The 18,829-nt window shown below is 42.2% G+C and overlaps 1 protein-coding gene across 1 annotated transcript in view; it reads left to right on the top strand.

The window, feature by feature from the left end:
- The window catches only part of SCMH1 (Scm polycomb group protein homolog 1), a 170,052-nt gene that overhangs the window by 70,162 nt on the left and 81,061 nt on the right, over positions 1-18,829 (top strand). The window contains exons 6-7 of the mRNA XM_056123374.1: positions 8,991-9,079; positions 15,738-15,981. Of these exons, the coding sequence (XP_055979349.1) occupies positions 8,991-9,079; positions 15,738-15,981 (333 nt within the window). The remainder of the gene's footprint in view (positions 1-8,990; positions 9,080-15,737; positions 15,982-18,829) is intronic.

The raw sequence follows: 18,829 nt of genomic DNA, 5'->3' as shown, positions 1-18,829 counted from the left end.
AGGCCTGATTTCCGTGAGAGCTAACCGGGATTCCACGAGACAGCATCTGTTAACTGTTGGAACTCATTCAATAGAGTTTCTTTTTTCACCCGTTGTTCAATAAAATTCTAATGAAACTTAGATTTTATTTGGAAAAGATAGATAACCTTGCAAAGAATCAGGAGAGAAGAATCAGTCATCAGTAAGAACTAAGGAAAAATAAGGAGGAAGCAGATTGAAGATTTCTTTCTTAGGTAGTCTAGGAATGCCTCTGTGAGGAGATGATGTTCCATGAGCTGTGAAAGATCAGACGAAAGAGAAAGTGTTTGAAGCCAAGCTCACACTTGGTAATGTTTGAGGCACAGAAGGACCCGGGAGGAGGGTGGAGGGGAATGATAGTAAATGAGTCATGACAAGGAAACACGTGCTAGATTAGGGGTTTTCAAACTTATTTGGTCTATCACCTCCTTTTCAGGGGAAAAAAAAAATCAGTGTCCCATCTGGAAGTCTGCCTTCTTTGAAAGAATATACCAAAGGGGGCCTCTCCCCATACCCGTGCTGCTGCCCACTTTGGGACACACTGGACTAGATCATGCTTTAAAAGTTTAGATTTTGTGTTCTAGGATATAAACATAATCTTGATGTCATGTGTATGTTTGTTTGTTTTTCTTTACTCTTTCTTTTTTTCCTTTTTATTGAATTGCCATGAAATACAGTTACAGTGTTTTCATGTTTGAGTTTTGGTCATGCAGTGATCAAACACCCATCCCCTGCCTGTGTGGCAGACAATTTCCATAATACTCTCTCTCTCTCTCTACTTTGATTACATTCAGTATTTTGACACTAGTCCCACCATTATTATTTGGAATTTCTCCACCACCACTCAAACCTGCCGAAAAGACAATGCTAGACAATTTATTTTGTATTGCTTGTTATGAATAGCATAAGACGTTGCACAACTTTGAGAGCGGCTGCATGCTCTGGGAATTCTAAAATTTTAGACAGTTAGGGCCTGGAGAGATCTCTGCAGTAAGCTGCTTGGTTCCAAGACTTTGTGTGTGTTTGTGTGTGTCCTGGTGTATATTTTGAAGATGTATCTGTCACCTGGTTGCTCTGTGGAGGTTGGTAGGAGGGCAAGTGGCAGAGTCTGGTTAGATATCTGGTTAGGTGAGATAGGCAGGGTGGTGAGGAGTGGTGTGGTTCAGTGTGCAGCAGATGTGCTGGTTAATTGTGTTTGAGGGATGTAGTGAAAGGAGGAGCCAAGAGCGGCTTCTGAGCTTTTTGGTCGGAGCACCTGAGTTTAATGCATCTTGCTCTTGGCCAGCTGAGAGCACTGGAAGCAGATGGAAGTTTGGTGCAGGAGTAGCAAAGTGAGGATCACGGTGTCTGTTTCCCCATGTACTGATTTTGGAATACGTTGACCGCCCCCCCCCCCCCAAGCAGAGATGTAGAGTGAATAAAGTTGTTGGAAATAGGAGCGTGAAGCTCGGTGTAGATGTTTGGACTAGAGACAGAGACTGACCGTTTCCATTTGACAGGAAGAAAGGAGCACCAAGAAGGAGGCCACAGCAGCCAAAGACTGGGGAAGCGCCATTCTTGGCGTAGGGTTTCTTACCGCTCTGCTCTTTTCTTTGCAAGCCCTCAGCCCATGGCTTAATCTGACCCTCAAATTACTGTTTTCTTCCTCCACACATTTTTGCCCCCACCAATTCATTTTACCAAGAGAGACAGTCTGGTGGAGACTGAATGATGAACTGTTGGAAAATATTCACTTTTTACGATTAGTAACGAAACCTCTGGAGACAAGACAAGCTGGGTTTTGATCCAACCTCTGCTATTTAATTAGACTTAGTATCCTAGGATATGTTTATTTAAATTTCTCTAAGCTAGAATCTTTTCAAGTGTATTAATCCTAGCCAACACTTATGTAACACTTACTATATACAGGTAGTGTTTTGAGTTCATCACATCTATTAACCCGTTTTAATTAATTTTTAAAAGATTTTTTTATTGAATCACTGTGAGATAGACCCTTACAAAGATGTTCATGATTAGGTTTTAGTCATACAGTATTCTAACACCCATCCCTTCACCAGTGTGCATTTCCCAGCACCCATGTCCCCAGGTTCCCTCCCCTAACCCCTCCCAACCTGCCTCACACTTCCCCTCATCGTCTACCCCCACCCCTCCTCTCGGGCATTATGGTTTGCACTACGGATACTGAAAGGTTATCAGGAATGTTCCATTACCTACTTTTAATGCTCAGGTCTTGTCCAGCATGATCATTTCCAACTATTATTATCATACTGGTCCCTTCTCTGTCATACCCACCCTTCACCCCACACACCTGTGGTAGATAGATTCCAACTATGGACCAGTCCCTCCTAACCCCTGTTTTCGCTGGCCTTGCATTGTTTTAATTAATTTTGAAAGGGGACACACCCAGTGGTGCTCAGGGCTTATTCCTGGCTCTTTGCTCAGGGATTAAACCCAGGTTGGTCAGGGCTGGAGAGATAGCACAGCGGGTAGGGTGTCTGCCTTGCATGCAGCCTACCCGGGTTCCATTCCCAGCATCCCATATGGTCCCCTGAGCACTGCCAGGAGTAACTCCTGAGTGCAGAGCCAAGAGTAACCCTTGTGCATTGCCGGGTGTAACCCCCCCAAAAAAAGAAAAAAAAAACCCAAAAAACAAAAATAAAATAAACCCAGGTTGGTCACCTGCAAGGCAAAGACCCTACCCACTGTCCTGGCTCTCCAGCCACAACCTATTTTATTTCTTATCTTAAACCATTTTGTGGTGACAACTATCTTCTCATCCCTTGTTTTTGAAGAAATTAAAGCAATAGAAAGATTTTGTAATTCATAAAACATTTACACAAATTAATAAAACATTTAGACATCTAGTAAAAGGCAAAGCTAGATTCGATTCAAGCCATTCTGGCTCCAGAGCTACTTATAAATAATTCAAAAAGTTGTAGTAGAAATTAAACGAGATGACCGTTCTTAACTTCCTTTCCCCAGGGAGCCCAGCACGCGATATGTGCATAAGTGTTTACTCTGCAGGGTAGTGAAGGGTACCAGAGGAGATGTCCTGGGGCTCTTGCCCCAACACTACATGAGCAACATACATAACCATAAACACATTTCTTAACCTTATTGGGCTTCAGTTTGTCTTCTATAATATAAAAATATTTCATTTGTATTGGGAGAGGTTGGGGCTGGAGTGATAGCACAGCGGTAGGGCGTTTGCCTTGCATGCAGCCAACATGGCCCACCCGAGTTCGATTCCTCCGCCCCTCTCGGAGAGCCCGGCAAGCTACCGAGAGTATCTCGCCTGCACGGCAGAGCCTGGCAAGCTCCCCGTGACGTATTCGATATGCCAGACACAGTAACAACAAAGTCTCCAATGGAGACGTTACTGGGCCCGCTCGAGCAAATCGATGAACAACGGGAGGACAGTGACAGTGACAGTGGGAGAGGTTGTTCCACATAACTTTAGTGATTGAAGAAGAAATTAATTTCCTTGGTTGATAACATTTCCGCATTGTCCTACTCTTGATGAAACTGGTAGGAGTTAGTAAAAATAATATTTAAGAATTAGGGAGCTGGAGTGATAGGACAGCAGGTTAGGCACCTGCCTTGCATGTGGCTGACACAGATTCAATTCCCAGCATCCTATATGGTCCCCCAAGCACCTGCAGAAGTAATTCCTAAATGCAGAGCAGAAGTAACCCCTGAGCATTGCCAGGTATGACTCAAAAAACAAATAACAAAAAGAACCACGAGTTTCATTGCGAGACCATCATGTATGAGACTTCATCTCTCTCATTTCCTTTTAGGACCTTGGATGAGCTAGTTTAAGTTTCTGTTTTATCATCGGCAACTAGGGATAATAATACATATCCATAGTATTATTCCAAATATCTAGTAGGAAATTATATGTAAATTGTTTTCTATGTAACAGATGCTAAATATTCACTATTACAGTAATAAGAGTTCCCAGACTTGAAAGGATTTTTTTAGATCTCCTCAAGTTCTATACAAAATAAAAACCATTCAGCAACTCATTCCTAAAATATGAAATTGGGAATTGCATAGCAAGGTGCTTAGTTTTTGGGAATCAAGCAGGCTTCTGAATTTTCTCAGTATGAAGTCTCTCCTTCCGAACTCCTTCCTGCATACATGGGTAAAGTAAAGTAAAGTAAAGGCCCTCCCGTTGATCATCGATTTGCTCGAGCGGGCCCAGTAACGTCTCCATTGGAGACTTTGTTGTTACTGTGTCTGGCATATCGAATACTCTCGGTAGCTTGCCGGGCTCATGGGTGTAGGAAGCAATTCTTTAGAAATGCCTTTCTTTGCTTTATCCATATGTATAGTGAACCATTCCTGGAAAATCTGGTCTCAATTTGGGCTTCTTTGCCTAATCTAAGGAGAGTTATTCAACCTGAGTGCCCGAGAACAGATGAATGGATAAAGAAATTATGGCACATCTATACAATGCAATACTATGCAGCTGTTAGGAAAAATAAAATCATGAAAAGTGCCTATAAATGGAGAGTACCATGCTGAGTGAAATGAGTCAGGGGGGCATGGTGCCGCCAGCAGGTCAATCTGTACCTGTGAGGCGAGTGCATCAGCAGCCTCATGGCACCTTCAGGCTTCCAGATACCCCAAAATTGCTGCTGTGCCTTTGGCCAGACCCCAAAAACTTGGGGCAAAGTTTACCAAGAAAGTAAACGGCCAAAAGTTAGGTATGTGGGAGACACACCCACAAACGACCTCGGGCTCAGCTATATAATTGGAGGCAAGGCCTCTTTGGTTCCTGATTGAACTGCTTAATGGACATGATCCCAGAGACTCAGAAACGAATCTCAGAACCCAGTGGCTTTAGGTAGAAATGCGTCTGGTCTCTGCAGTAGGCTACCGGTGCTGGGCCAACCCAGGGGGGAATAGGTTTCGTGCCTTGGCCTATTCCCCCTGGCGGCCCAGTGGCCACCATCCGTCTGAGGCCACTGGATAGTCACATTTGGGCCCCCAGTGACGAGACACACAGGGCCTCACGGGATGAGGGTGGAGCCGGCCTTGTCCTCCCCACCCCAACGAGACCCCAAGTCATCGCCCACGAATGGCCTCTCTGGTTCCTGATCAAGCTGCTTAACGGCCATGATCCCAGAGACTCAGAAACAAATCTCAAAATCCAGTGGCATTTGGCAGAAATGCATCCGGACTCCACAGTACGTTACTGTCGCCGGGCCACCCCAGGGAGGAAAGGATGCTGTCCCTCCGCCTGCTCCCTCTTGGCGACTTGGTGGCTGTCATCCTCCAGAGGCCATTGGACAGTCAGGCTTGAGCCCGCAGTGACAAAACTTGTTGGGTCTCACGGGATGAGTGGGGGAGGTGGAGCCGGCCTTGTCCTCCCCACCCCAACGAGACCCCAAGTCATTGCCCACAAACGTCCTCTCTGGCTCCTGATCAAGCTGCTTAATGGACTTGATCCCAGAGACTCAGAAACAAATCTCAAAACCCAGTGGCGTTTGGCAGAAATGCATCCGGACTCCACAGTATGTTACTGTCGCCGGGCCACCCCAGGGGGGAATGGGTGCTGTCCCTCCGCCTGCTCCCTCTTGGCGACTTGGTGGCTGTCATCCTCCAGAGGCCATTGGACAGTCAGGCTTGGGCCCGCAGTGACAAAACTTGTTGGGTCTCACGGGATGGGGGGGGAGGTAGAGCCGGGCCTGTCTTCCCCACCCCAATGAGACCCCAAGTCATCGCCCGTGAATGGCCTCTTTGGCTCCTTATCAAGCTGCTCAACAGCCATGATCCCAGAGACTCAGGAGCAGATCTCTAAACCCAGTGGCTTTTGGCAGAAATCCCTCCTGATTTAAGAGTTAAAATTTCAGAATTTCAAAACCACATGGCCCTACTGCAGCCACACGACATCATATGTTATTCATAACCAGCAATAGAACACAAATTGTCTACTGTTGCCTTTTCAGCAGATCTGAGTGTTGGGGTAAAATCTCAAATAATGGTGGGTCTGGTGTCGAAATATTGAATGTGATTAAAGTGGAGAGAGAGTAATGTGGAGATCATCTGCCCCACAGGCAGGGGGAGGGTGTGGGATGGGGGTATACTGGGATTTTTGGTGGTGGAGAATGGGCACTGGTGAAGGTACGGGTGTTTCATTGTATGACTGAGACTTAGACCCAAAAGCTTTGTAACTGCTCTCACGGTGATTCAATAAATAAAATTATAAAAAATGGAAAAAGAAAAAAAAAGAAATGAGTCTGAAGGAGAGGGACAGATATAGAACGACTACATTCATTTGTGGTATATGAACTATAAGTGTGTGTGGGGTGGGGGCAGAGGATAGCTAAGATAGGGAAGGGACCAGTATGACAATAATAGCTGGAAATGACCATGCTGGACAAGAACTGAGTGTTAAAAGTGTTACAGGGATATTCCTGGTAACTTTTCATATCTGTATTGCAAACCACAATGCCAGAGAGAGAGAGAGAGAGAGAGAGAGAGAGAGAGCCTGCCATAGAGGCAGACTGGGGGTGGGTGAATGAGGGGTGATGGGAGGGGAACTGAGGACACTGGTGCTGGGAAATGTACACAGGTAGAGGGTTGAGTGTTGGAATACTATACAACTGAAACCTAATCGTGAATAGCTTTGTAAGGGTCTATCTCACAGTGATTCAATAAAAATAAATAAAGTGATTTTCTGCCTCACAGAATAGGCCTGAACTTTTGGAGAGGAACTTAGTTTGTTTACCATGATCATATATAGAGTAATAGTCAAGACTTCTTTGACAATGAGTATAAAAACTACTCCCGGTGGGGAAAGGGAGGTGACAGGAAATACTGGCTCCTAAAACTTAGATGCCTGAGGGCTGATGTTGTTTCTGGACACAGGATTCCAGTTTGGAATCTTTTGTTTTTCTGTTTTTGAGCCACAGCAGGGGGTGCTCAGGGGCTACCCCAACTCTGTTCTTGGGGTCTCCTCCTGCTGCTGCTCAGGGGTACTGCATTGCTCGGAATCAAACATGTGCCTGCTGAACTCAGCCCTGTGAACTGTCTCTCTGATCCACTAATCCAGGATGTTGGAGGGCGGGCATTAGTTTCCATTCCATATCCAGGCAGAATACTATACTAGGCCTTGCCATCAAGTCACAAAGAATTAGAGCGATTTCTTTTTCTCCAAAAGGGACTAAATACCTAGGCAAGTTAAAAGGAAATGATGAATAACAGTTTCAAGATTGAGATACAAACATGTCCATGTTGTCATTCATCTGTATGCAGAATCCCAAGAAATCTTCAGACTTTGATAAGCGTGGCTCAACCAGCATTCCTGCCAAAGGTTGAAATGAAATAGAATGATAATTCTTTTATTTCCATTTTCTTCTCTTGTCTCACACCTTCCCCCTTAATAAATTATGACTGTTAGTTTGTTCATTCCAGAAACTGATTCTTGTTTTTCACTTTACCTGTACATTGAGGTTTAGTGTGTAGCAGCTAAGAGTATGGCCTCAGAAGTCAGACACTGCCTGAGATTTTTTTTTTAACTTTTATTAGTGAAACACCATGAGGTACAGTTGTAGACTTGCAAATTTTTGTGCTTGGGTTTCAATTATACAATGATCAAATACCCATCCCTCCACCAGTGCCCATTTTCCACCACCACAGATCCCAGTATCCCTCCCACTCTCCACCCCCCATCCCACCCTGCCTCTGTGGCAGGGCATTCCCTTTTGTTCTCTCTCTCCTTTTGGGTGTTGTGGTTTGCAAAAGAACTGCTTGAGCTTTGACCCTATTTTTGTAATTTTATGACTTTGAAATCTTAAGAATTTACTTAAAAATAAAAGATAACCTTTCATTATCTATGAAATGAAACTAGTATCTGCCTCACTGAGTTGTTTACCACACGGTATCAGTAAAATCAGATGTTGGTTTTTTTGTTTTGCTTTTTGGGTCACACCCAGCATTCATTGCACAAGGGTTACTCCTGGCTCATGCACTCAGGAATTACTCCTGGCGGTGTTTGGAGGACCATATGGGATGCTGGAAGTTGAACCAGGGTTGGCCACGTGCAAGGCAAACCCATGCAAGTGCCCTACCCACTGTGCTATCGCTCCAGCCCCCAAATCAGATATTGTTATTGTTATTTTCTGCCCCATATCTTAATTGCAACCTATCTGTTTATTAGCCAGGACTGGAAGACTGAAGTAAATCGGTATGCAGACTGTCAAAAACGAGCAAAATTTTGTTATCTCAGGATAGAGTTAAAGCCAGATTGTAGGTGCTCTCACTGCAAGACATTGGTACTTTCCTTTCAATGAGGACTTCCTGAATGACAGTGGACAATTGGCCTCTCAAAGTTTCATTTATACTTTTGGAAAATGAATAGTTTGGATAGGATTCTCACTTTCATCTTCACGATTGCCTGATCCTTAGTTTTTAGAATAAAAATAAGCATCAAAACAATGCTTGGTACTCTAGGTGTATGTGTCTGTAGGTCACATATGTATGAGAGAATGAGAGAAAGGGAAATAGTTATATTGTGATAATCCAATACGATTCACTTTTACATTATGCTTATCTGCTCATATATTTGGTGTCTTCTTAAGAGATAATCTTACTGTCTGAATAATTTCTAAGCATTTTTAAATCCTACCTCACACCTACTTTGGATCTCCAAGCAAAGTTTTTAGGCATTCGCTAATCCTTGTCTTGGAGCCAGGAAACTTGGTTGGGGCTCTGATCCTCTCCTTTCCTTGCAACATTACAGTTGCACGGACAAGTTACATTCCCTGTTTTGTGCCTTATTTTTGTCATCCAGCAAGGCATTTCTTCTACGTAACCTTTACGTCCTCTCCTAACAGTCTAGGATTCCATAACTATCACAGCATAGGTTGTGGCAGGAGTAGCTGGATTCCCAAGGGAACACTTGCTATCACCATTCCCTTTGAACATATTTTTTTATCTGTTGCCCATTATGTTTGCTGCAGGATTTCGGCTGAATGCCTCTTCTTGGCCCATGTTCCTTTTGAAGACGCTAAATGGAGCAGAGATGGCTCCCATCAGAATTTTTCACAAGGTATGGTGTCCCTCAGATATCACCAACTTCAAACTGCTTAAGATCAAATGCCTACATTCTTTTCATTATTGAGCCTCTGATATGCACATTATATTTATGACACGAGGATACTTTCTCAGAAACTAGTTTAGCGGAAGAAATTTTTAGTACTTTAGTTATTCCAGGAGAATAATAGTAGATTTCTCTGATTCCTGGTTTTGGGGCCTCCTCTCTCTGCCAATTATAAGCTGCACCTTTTTTTCACCTCCTCTATAAGGTAGGATTCTCTCTACCTTAGAGGGTTATAAAATTAAAATGTATTTATTAGTAAAACATAAAAATGCTATGTATGAGGAAGGTATTTTTATGATATGTCTTGGTGCTTCAGGCAACCAGTATTAAACAGAAAAGGGAAGATACACTGTTTTCAGTGTCTAAAGTGTATTTGGGACTTATATACACTACTTCATTTAATACTCACTGTTAGCATTAGAAAATAAGATTTTTATTTCTACTTACTAGTTAAGGAAACAAATCCTTTTTGAATGAAGAGCTTGCCCAAGACCACATGGCTAGTAAGAGTGAGAACAGTGATCCACAACCTGAGGCAGTCAAGTCTCTTCTCAGCTGAATGCTTTAATGAGTGAGGTTAAAGTTATTAAATAGGGGGTAGAATTAGAATTGCCTTCGCAAATTTGTAAGTCTAAGCTCTGAGAGCACATTAGCTCTCAGAATATAATGTAGGGCCAGAGCGATCGTACAGTGAGGAGGGTGTTTGCCTTGCACACAGTCAATCTGAGTTCAATCTCTGGCATCCCATATAGTTCCCTGAGCACCACCAGGAGTAATTCCTGAGTGCAGAGCCAAGAGTAACTCCTGAACATTACCAGGTATAACCCAAAATGCAAAAAAAAAAAAAAAAAAAGAATATAATGTAGTGGACAACTTAAAAACCCTTTAACTACAAAAGTCTCCAAATCCCAGCAAATATGTTTTATGTTTGCTGAATTTACTAGTGATTAAGATCTCCAAAACCCAAAGCGAAAAGGAGAATCCAGACTGTTAAGTCTGGATACTAAGTGTGCAGGTACCTTACTGGACTTTGCCAGACTTATTTTCCAAAGAAAAAGGAAATCCCTTTTTTAAGGGATTGGGGGCTCCCGGATAGTGCTCAGGCCACTCATTGGGGTCACTCCCAGCAATGCTTAGTAGTTCTGAAAGTTTTAATGCTAGGGCCTTGCAGAGCTGGGGGTCACTAAAGCCAAATGGAGAATCAGACAGTGCCAGTGATAGAAATGGGGTTCTTTTGCATGCGAAGAATGCACCCCTGAGCCCTGAACTATCCTTCTAGCCCCAAGGATCTTGCCTTGTTTTGGAGGGAGGCCACACTCAACAGTGCTCAGGGAGGGACTGCTCCTTGCTCTGTGCTCAGGGATCATTCCTGGCAGGGCTCAGGGAATACTATGTGGTGCTAGTGGTCCAACCAAGGTCGACTTCGTAAAAGCAAAGCACTTTAGCCCCCGTACGTCCCTCTGGTCAAAGGATCTTGTCTTTGAACAACCATAATAGCACAGAAGTTGAGGTCATGGGCCTATGCAAGGCAAGGAAATGCACCTCAGACCAAAGCATCAAAACCCAGATCGGCTTCTTCCTGCATTCTTCGGTGAAAATAGTGTCACACTGATAGGGTCAGCTCTGCTGCAGCCCTGTTTGGGTGGCAGTGGAACCTCACTCCTGTGGGAGTCAGAGTGCAGAGATAGTACCTGTGTTCTCTGGGAACTCTAATAAGGAAATATTTCTGGGTTCCCAAATAAAGCAAAATGAAAGTGTCTTGAGATTTACAACCCAAGTGTCATAAAAGCCCCAAGTGAAGTAGTACTGAGGATGAGCACTCCATCCAGAACTGCAAAGCTTTCAGAAACTTGCAGAACCAGTGGAGCACGATGAAACATCAGTAGCTGCAGCAAACAGTACAGTTTATAACCCCAAAATTTTTAGGTAATAGAAACAACAGGAGTCAGGGCAATAGTACAGTGGGTAAGACACTTGCCTTGCACCTGGCTGACCTAGGTTCAATCCCCAGCTCCCCATCTGGTCCTCCAAGTTCCTCCAAGAATTATCCCTGAGCACAAAGCCAGGAATAAGCCCTGAGCACCACGGGGTGTGACCAAAAACCTAAAAACAACCCCCCTTCCCCAGAGATTTTAAACAAAGTATTGGAAAAAGTAATTATAGAATAAAAAGAAGTGATGGTGGTAGGGGAGAGGCGTGGCAGGGACTCCCAAGCAGTGCTCAGAGGCCCGGGGTACTCAGACAACCTGGCCAGCAGTTTTCAATGCTAGAACCCAAGGATGTGGTGCTAGCTGGGGCCTGTAGTGGCAGGGACTGCCAGAGTCACGCCAGTGGTGCTGAGGCACTGGGGCCTTCAGGGCTGCCCCAGCAGTACGCTGAGAGACCATATGGTACTGGGGGCCCAACATGGGTTCAGTGTGTCTCCTGACCACTGGAAGATCTCCAGTCCCTAAGAAGAAGGGATTTTTTTTTAATGATAAAAGTTCAAAACCCTGTTATTTATCCATTTTGGTTTTGTTTTGGGGCCACCCCAGTGGTAGCTTGGGACTTACTCCTAGCTCTGTGTTCAGGGATCACTCCTGGTGGGAGCTCAGGGGACGATATGGGGTACCGGGGATCAAACCCGTATTCAAACACCCTACCCACTGTACTGTATTTCTGGCTCAAATTTATGTATTTTTAAGGGCAGTGCTGGGGAAGAGAACCCATCATATCACAAAAGCATAGGCATGTGTTTTGCCACTGAACTACATTTCTGACCTAAAATTCTATTTTTTGTTTGCTTGTTTGGGGGCCATACCTAGTGATGCTTAGGGGTTACTCCTGGCTCTGTACTTAGGAATCACTCCTGACAGGCTTAGGGGACAATATGGGATGCTGTGGATAAAACTCAGGTTGGTCATATGCAAGACAAGTACCTTGCCCACTATACTATAGCTCCAGCCCCCTAAAACTCTCAAACTATTTTTTAAAGTGTTGGACTTGGAAAACTTTTTTTGACATTTAGAAATAAAATTTAGCTGTTGAGACAGAATATTAGTAGGTTATTGCATAAGCAATTCAAAAATGCATGAAGAATTAATTAAAAAACAAACAAACCTTTGCAAAGGATTTCCCCAGAAAACAGCATAGAGATAAAGATGTGGGTGACTATTAGAAACATTAAGCTAAGTAACATTATAAGGCCCAATATGAGTTGAGCATTAAATTTAAGATATAATTAGAAGGAACCAGGAAAGAGGCAGTATTTAGAAAGATAATGAGTAACTTTTCTGCGTGTAATAAGAAATACAAAACCTTAAAACACTATGGTATAAGTAAAAATCATATTTAATACCTTCTAAATGATTTTGACATCAGTAGTAGAAGCCAAAATACGATAAAACAATATTTTCAAAGTGCTGAGGAAAAAGAAATGTCTACCTAGAATATTGTATCTTGTTAATTCAGAAGGTACATAAAACACAGACATTGTCAAACAAACAAATACCAGTAGATAAATATATATATATGTACATATCAGGTAAAAGATAACTGAAAAAATACATTTCAAGAAAAGTAATTGAATCCAGAAAATAAGACTACGATGCAAGAAGTATTGGTAAAGGAAAAAGACTAGTTAACATATGGGTAAAGTTAATCAAGCCTTGCCTTTAAATGTATAAACTGATTCCATCAAATTGATTAATTGGCAGTATAAGAATGTGAAACAGAATTATCAGTCATGTATGGTTTGAGACTAGAGATAAAGATGGGTTTTAGAATTAATATAACTGCAGTTACAATCTAAGGAGATCTGCTAAAAGACTATGGTGGGGGCATCCCAAGAAGTACTTAAGGAGACCCAAGGCCACTCAGCCTAGCAGTTCTTGCCTGTGACTCAGTGCTTGGTCCCGGGGACTTCCCAAGGAGCTGAGGGAGGGGACAAGGGAATGGGACAAGGGAATGGGGGGCCAGGTAACAACCTGGGGCTTCTTACATGCACAGTATGCACTCCCGCCCTTGTGCCATCTCCATGGTCAGCTAGGTCCAGGCCTGCTCTCCAGCCCTTGAACTGTCTTCATGGTCAGCTAGGGCAAGGCATGCATTCAGCCCTTGAGCTAGCTCCATGGTCTTCTAGGTCAGTTGATTACCATTCAAGTCAACTGGAAGAGAAAATGGGAAGAAAATTCAGTTGAATGCAAAAGAAGAAAGAAAAACCAAGTTGAGTAGAAATCAGATATTGTAGTACCTTTGGCACGTAACTTATCACAAGAAATAAGCTTAAACTCATCAGATTAATCAACTAATAGATTGTTTTTAAATCAGAACACAGTATTGGCAAGAGACACACAAAATATGGCAAAATATTGAAAGCAAAGGAATACAAAAAGTTATTTGGAAGCAGATCTTTATCAAAAGAAAGTGGGTATTAGCTACACTGAAATTAGACCTAAAAAGTATCAATGAGGTCACCATCTAATGATTTAAAGAAAAACGCAGTTTCACCAAGAAAATCAAAGTTATAAATATACATGTTCTTAAAAACTTTGCCTTGAATTACATAAAGTAAAATTTGACAGGTTTTTAAAATGACGAGGGAATCTCTTAATGAACCTTCAATAATTAAAAAGTAAGCAGATGGGGGGGAAATGGTGTGTCAATCAACAGAAACTAATCAGTAATAAGTTGGTTGATTCCTGGCACTATATATGGTCTCCAAAGCATGGTTCAGAAGTGAACCCCGTGCAGAGAACCAGGAGTAAGCACTAAGCACTGCTGGGTGCGGTATCCAACTCCTGGACACAGAAAAACAAACCTAAAAACACGGACCCATTTATGATTGCAACAAGTTTTAAACATTCATAGGAAAATGTTAGTGAGGAGCATTATATATTTATGAAGAAAAGTGAAAATTCTTTATTGAAGAAGAAACTACATTAAAGAATGCATTACAAATAGAAGATGTTATATTCATGATTGGGAAGATTCAGACAGGCCAAAGTTATTTCTGTGCATCTTTATCTGTAAATTCACTAGAATTTCTATCAAAATCTAAGTAGACCTTCTCCTTTTTTCTTCTTTTTCTTTTTTGCTTTTTGGTTTTGAGGCTACACCCGGTGGTGCTCAGGAGTTATTCCTGACTCTGCACTCAGGAATAACTTGGGCAGGCTCAAAGGACCATATGGGATGCCGGGGATCAAACCTGAGTTAGCAGGTTCCTACCCACTGTGCTATCACTTCAGCCCCCCAAGAAGACTTTTCTGTGAAGCTTGAAAAGCTGATTATGAAGTTTATTTGAAATAGTAAGGGAAAGAATAGTCAAATCAGTTTTAAAGAATAACAAAATTGGGAAATTTTATTACCAAGAGTGTATATTTACCAAGACTGTATTATTGTACAGGATCATACAGTGAGACCCGGAATGGAATAGAATATATGATACAGTTTTCAAAACTTTCTATGCAACTTTTTTTTTTAAAGAATTGATCACCCAAGAAGTTTTTATACTGCTGGAGAGGTGTACAGTTATATGCTACAACTATGCTGCTACTTTTTGGGAAGACAACAGTGTTTAATAAAGAAGATGTTTATATCTCTTGTAATACAGCTATCTTATACATATGTGTAGACAATACACCACTGTTTCTCAGTTAGGGAGTCATATCACCATTCTGTGGGCCCCCAAGATATTCTAAGGAGACCACAGGTGAAGGGTACCCTAGCATTAAGCTGGTGGACGAACAGGTAGAGAGGGTGACCACAGGGAGGGGCCACTGGAGGGGCATGGTTGAGAAACTCTGACCTAAACATACCCTCTGGCACGTGTATAAAGAAACAAGTGCAAGACTAGCCATTAAAATTCTTGAAATAAGCAACGATTTAAATTGGAAACAACCACCTGAAATGCTCATCAGAAAAGAAAGAATAAATTGTGGTATGTCCATATAATACTGTGAGCAGCTAAAACATACCACTAGCAGTTAAAATGAACTCGAACTAAATTGATCAACATGCTAAATTTCATTGACAAAAATAGAAAGTTGCCGAATGATATGTACCGTATTACATTTATATTAAAATTTTGTTGTTTTGGGGCCATATCTGGTGGTGCTCAGGGTCACTCTGGGAGGTGCTCAGGGGACCACACAGTGCTGGGGATCAACCCTGGACCTCCAGTAGGAAAACAAGTGTTCCAACCCACTGAGCTATCTCTTTGACCCTAATGTAAAACATTTCGGCATACAAATAGATATGCTAGTAAGTAAGAAAGAATAAAAGCATACGTGAGGAATGGGATAAGGGAGGCCATGAAAGGGAATTCAATTATGGAGTTTTTTTTTTTTGCCTTTTGTTTTTTAAAAAACAATCTGAAGCCAAAATGTGAAAATGTTAGGATTAACAAAATAGTTGAAACTCATTCAAAACAAACACTAGCTGAATAGCCCCTGGGTCCCCTGAGCGCTTCTGAAAGTCCCCCTGAAAATGAAAAGAAAAATTCATTAACTCTCTTTATAAATCTTATAAGCAGTCATTTAAAAACAATCATCCAAACAAGGTAGCATCTTTGGGCATTCATAGCCTCTCTCTTTGCGTCTAGGTCTGTATATTTCTGTTTCTCATCTAGGAACCGCCATCGCCTTCCCACAACTTCTTCAAAATGGGAATGAAGCTAGAAGCTGTGGACAGGAAGAACCCTCATTTCATTTGCCCAGCCACTATTGGGGAGGTGCGGGGCTCAGAGGTGCTTGTCACTTTTGATGGGTGGCGAGGGGCCTTTGACTACTGGTGCCGCTTCGACTCCCGGGACATCTTCCCTGTGGGCTGGTGTTCCTTGACTGGAGACAACCTACAGCCGCCTGGCACTAAAGGTAAAGGCCTATCTATGAGCCCTTGAAACCTGGACCCACGTTGATGCGGGAGATTCCAGAGGTCTCCTGTGGTCTCATAGCTTCACCAGTGAACCTCACTAGCAGAGGAGGAGCAAGGGCCAACAAATTCGGTAAAAACCAAAGTGTAGCCTCGAATAATCAGAAACCATAAACATTAAATGCTAACGGAGTCAAGGCATGGCATGGAGGGCAGAGTAAGCAGTTCTGACTCTGTATCCTGGTGAGTCTCAGGATGCCAGCTCCTCACGTCCCACTCTCGCTCCTTCCCATCTCACAGTTTTAGAAGTATCGTTCTCAGTGTACACATCATCCTTGGGTCTTTGGGGTCCTTTGTAAAGGAACTGGACAGACCTTGTGTTTTATTAGATTGTTGAGAAGCACAGTACCAGAATGGAAAGCTCATGGGCTTTGGAGTCAGATAGACTTTGGCTGCCTTCCCCTGTCTTTTCACCAAAGCTGTGTCACTTGGAGCAGTTAGTTACTACTTTAAACCTAAAATTCTTCATCTGTAAAAGAATACCCATTTCCTAACTTTGGCATGTGCGGAATAAATGAGATTTTTATAGATAAAATGCACACTATCTGGCAAATATCCAATGTCAAACAAATGTTTTTATTGTATTGCTGCTGCTAGTATGTAACTTATTATATCTATGTCATATTTATTATAATTACCATATAAATGTGCTATTATTGCTACTTACTGTGTTTTAATATGCTTTTTATCAGCATTATTATACTATGATAATAAAATAGCCACTACCAATTAGAAAATTTACATAACAGCACTGGAATAGCACCAGAGAGTAATTGAACAGTATCATGTTTCTAATGATGATGTTGGAGACCATCCAGGAATGAGATCGCTGCTCTTCATAGGGGAAATAATGATCATTTCATCCTCTTAAGACAAAAGATCTGGTGTGTCTGAGGGAATAGTAAGTCACCTTTCCTATTGTCTGTAGGTCTCTTTTCTAAATCAAATTCATTCATTGCCCGGCACCCCTCTCGGAGAGCCCGGCAAGCTACCGAGAGTATTCGATATGCCAGACACAGTAACAACAAAGTCTCCAATGGAGACGTTACTGGGCCCGCTTAAGCAAATCGACGATCAACTGGAGGACCTTTACCTTTACCTTTTACCTTACTCAATATTTATTTATTGAGCCCCTAATTGTTTCAGGCTGAGGCAATATCGCATAGCTGTCATTACTCCTTCCTTTTTTATTTAGGTTTTGGGGCCACCCCCAGCAGTGTTCAGGGCTTACTCCCGACTCTGCTTAGGGATCACTCCTGGCTGACTTGGGAAGTCGCAAGATGAGAATCAAACCCAGGTTGGCCATTTGCAAGGCAAGTGCCTTACTCACCATACTGTCTCTCGCCTCAGTATTTGTTTATTTTTAATGTAATTTTTAATTTTATGTATTATAGTTAGAATAGTGTTAAAGTGGTTACAATAGTGTTAAAGTTTGTAGTGTCAGTATACAAAATTACCCCACCCCACCAAAGTGCCCACAATCCTGTCATTGTGCCTGTCCATTCTTCTGGTCTTTCTCTTCCACCCACCCACTCTGCTTGGTAATTGGCTCTGTATTCCAATGCCAAGGATTTTTCCTCATTCACTACTGTCTATTCTCTTATTTTGACTGTCTAGATATGAAGATGGGAGAGATCAGCTAGTACTTGTCCTTCTCCCTCTGATTTACTCTGATTGACATGATACCTTCTAATTCCATGTTGCAGCAAACCATATGATTTGATCTGTTCTTACAGCTGCATAGTATTCCAGTATGTTTTGTGACTTCTTGATGCAGTCATTTGTAGTTGGATATTTAGGTTGTTTCAATATCCTAACTATTGTACTAAGCATTGCAATAAACATAGGTATACATATATCCTATTGAATGCAACTTTTTGTATTTTGGAATAGAAGCCAAGAAATGGAACCACTAGGTCACATGAGAGTTCTATTCTTACTTTTCTGAGAAATCTACGTATTGTTTCCCATAGAAGCTGAGCCAGATGACATTTCCACCAACCATGAATGAGGGTTTCTTCCTCAATGCATCACCACTAACACTTGTTTCAGTCTTTCTGAGATACGCTATTCTCACTGGTATGATGATATCTCATTGTATTGATTTACATTTTCCTTATAAGTGACAATGAGTCTACTAGCTGCATCTTCTTTGGTGATTTCAGATAGCTTCTCATACGGAAATAAAGTATAATAAGATAGTGACAGTGAAAGTGTTGAATAACATTGGGTTGTCCTTGCTCCTCTCGCTGGGAGTTTAGGCTTATTGAGTTACTCTCATAACAGTGCTGCCGAGGCACACCCAATTCCATCAGGTACTAATAATCCTATATTGCTTTTATCTTTATGTCCCTTTCATGGTTTGTTTAGCAATGTCCTTTTTGTATAGACCAGGAAGATAGTTGATGCCATGCTTTTGCAACATGGGAGTTAATTGACTCCAAATAATATTTACTCCTGGGCATCCATCATATTTACTTGATTTCAGCCTCAGTTGCCCTTACTTCCTAATACCTCCTAAAGGAGGGTCCCAGCGAGGGACAAGAATAGACAAGGGTAAGCTGTAGGCTACTCTGGCATCGGAAAGGGACAAGCTAAGCATCATAGAAGTATAATAAGTTAAGAGCATGGTCATGGAACAAACTGTCATAACCCAAAAAAGAAATAACTGAATAAGGACCCTGCTGGGGTTAGGAAAGACTAGCTTGTTTGAGGACTATAGTCTGGGATATATATCGAGATGTCCCCAGCAAGAGCCAACCTTTAAACTTCACTTGTATCACTTGTCAC

The sequence above is a fragment of the Sorex fumeus genome, unplaced genomic scaffold, assembly GCF_029834395.1.
Source record: "Sorex fumeus unplaced genomic scaffold, SorFum_2.1 ptg000047l, whole genome shotgun sequence".
Lineage (NCBI taxonomy): Eukaryota > Metazoa > Chordata > Mammalia > Eulipotyphla > Soricidae > Sorex > Sorex fumeus.
The sequence above is the reverse complement of the archived record's forward strand: the minus strand, read 5'-3'. Positions and strand labels throughout refer to the sequence as shown.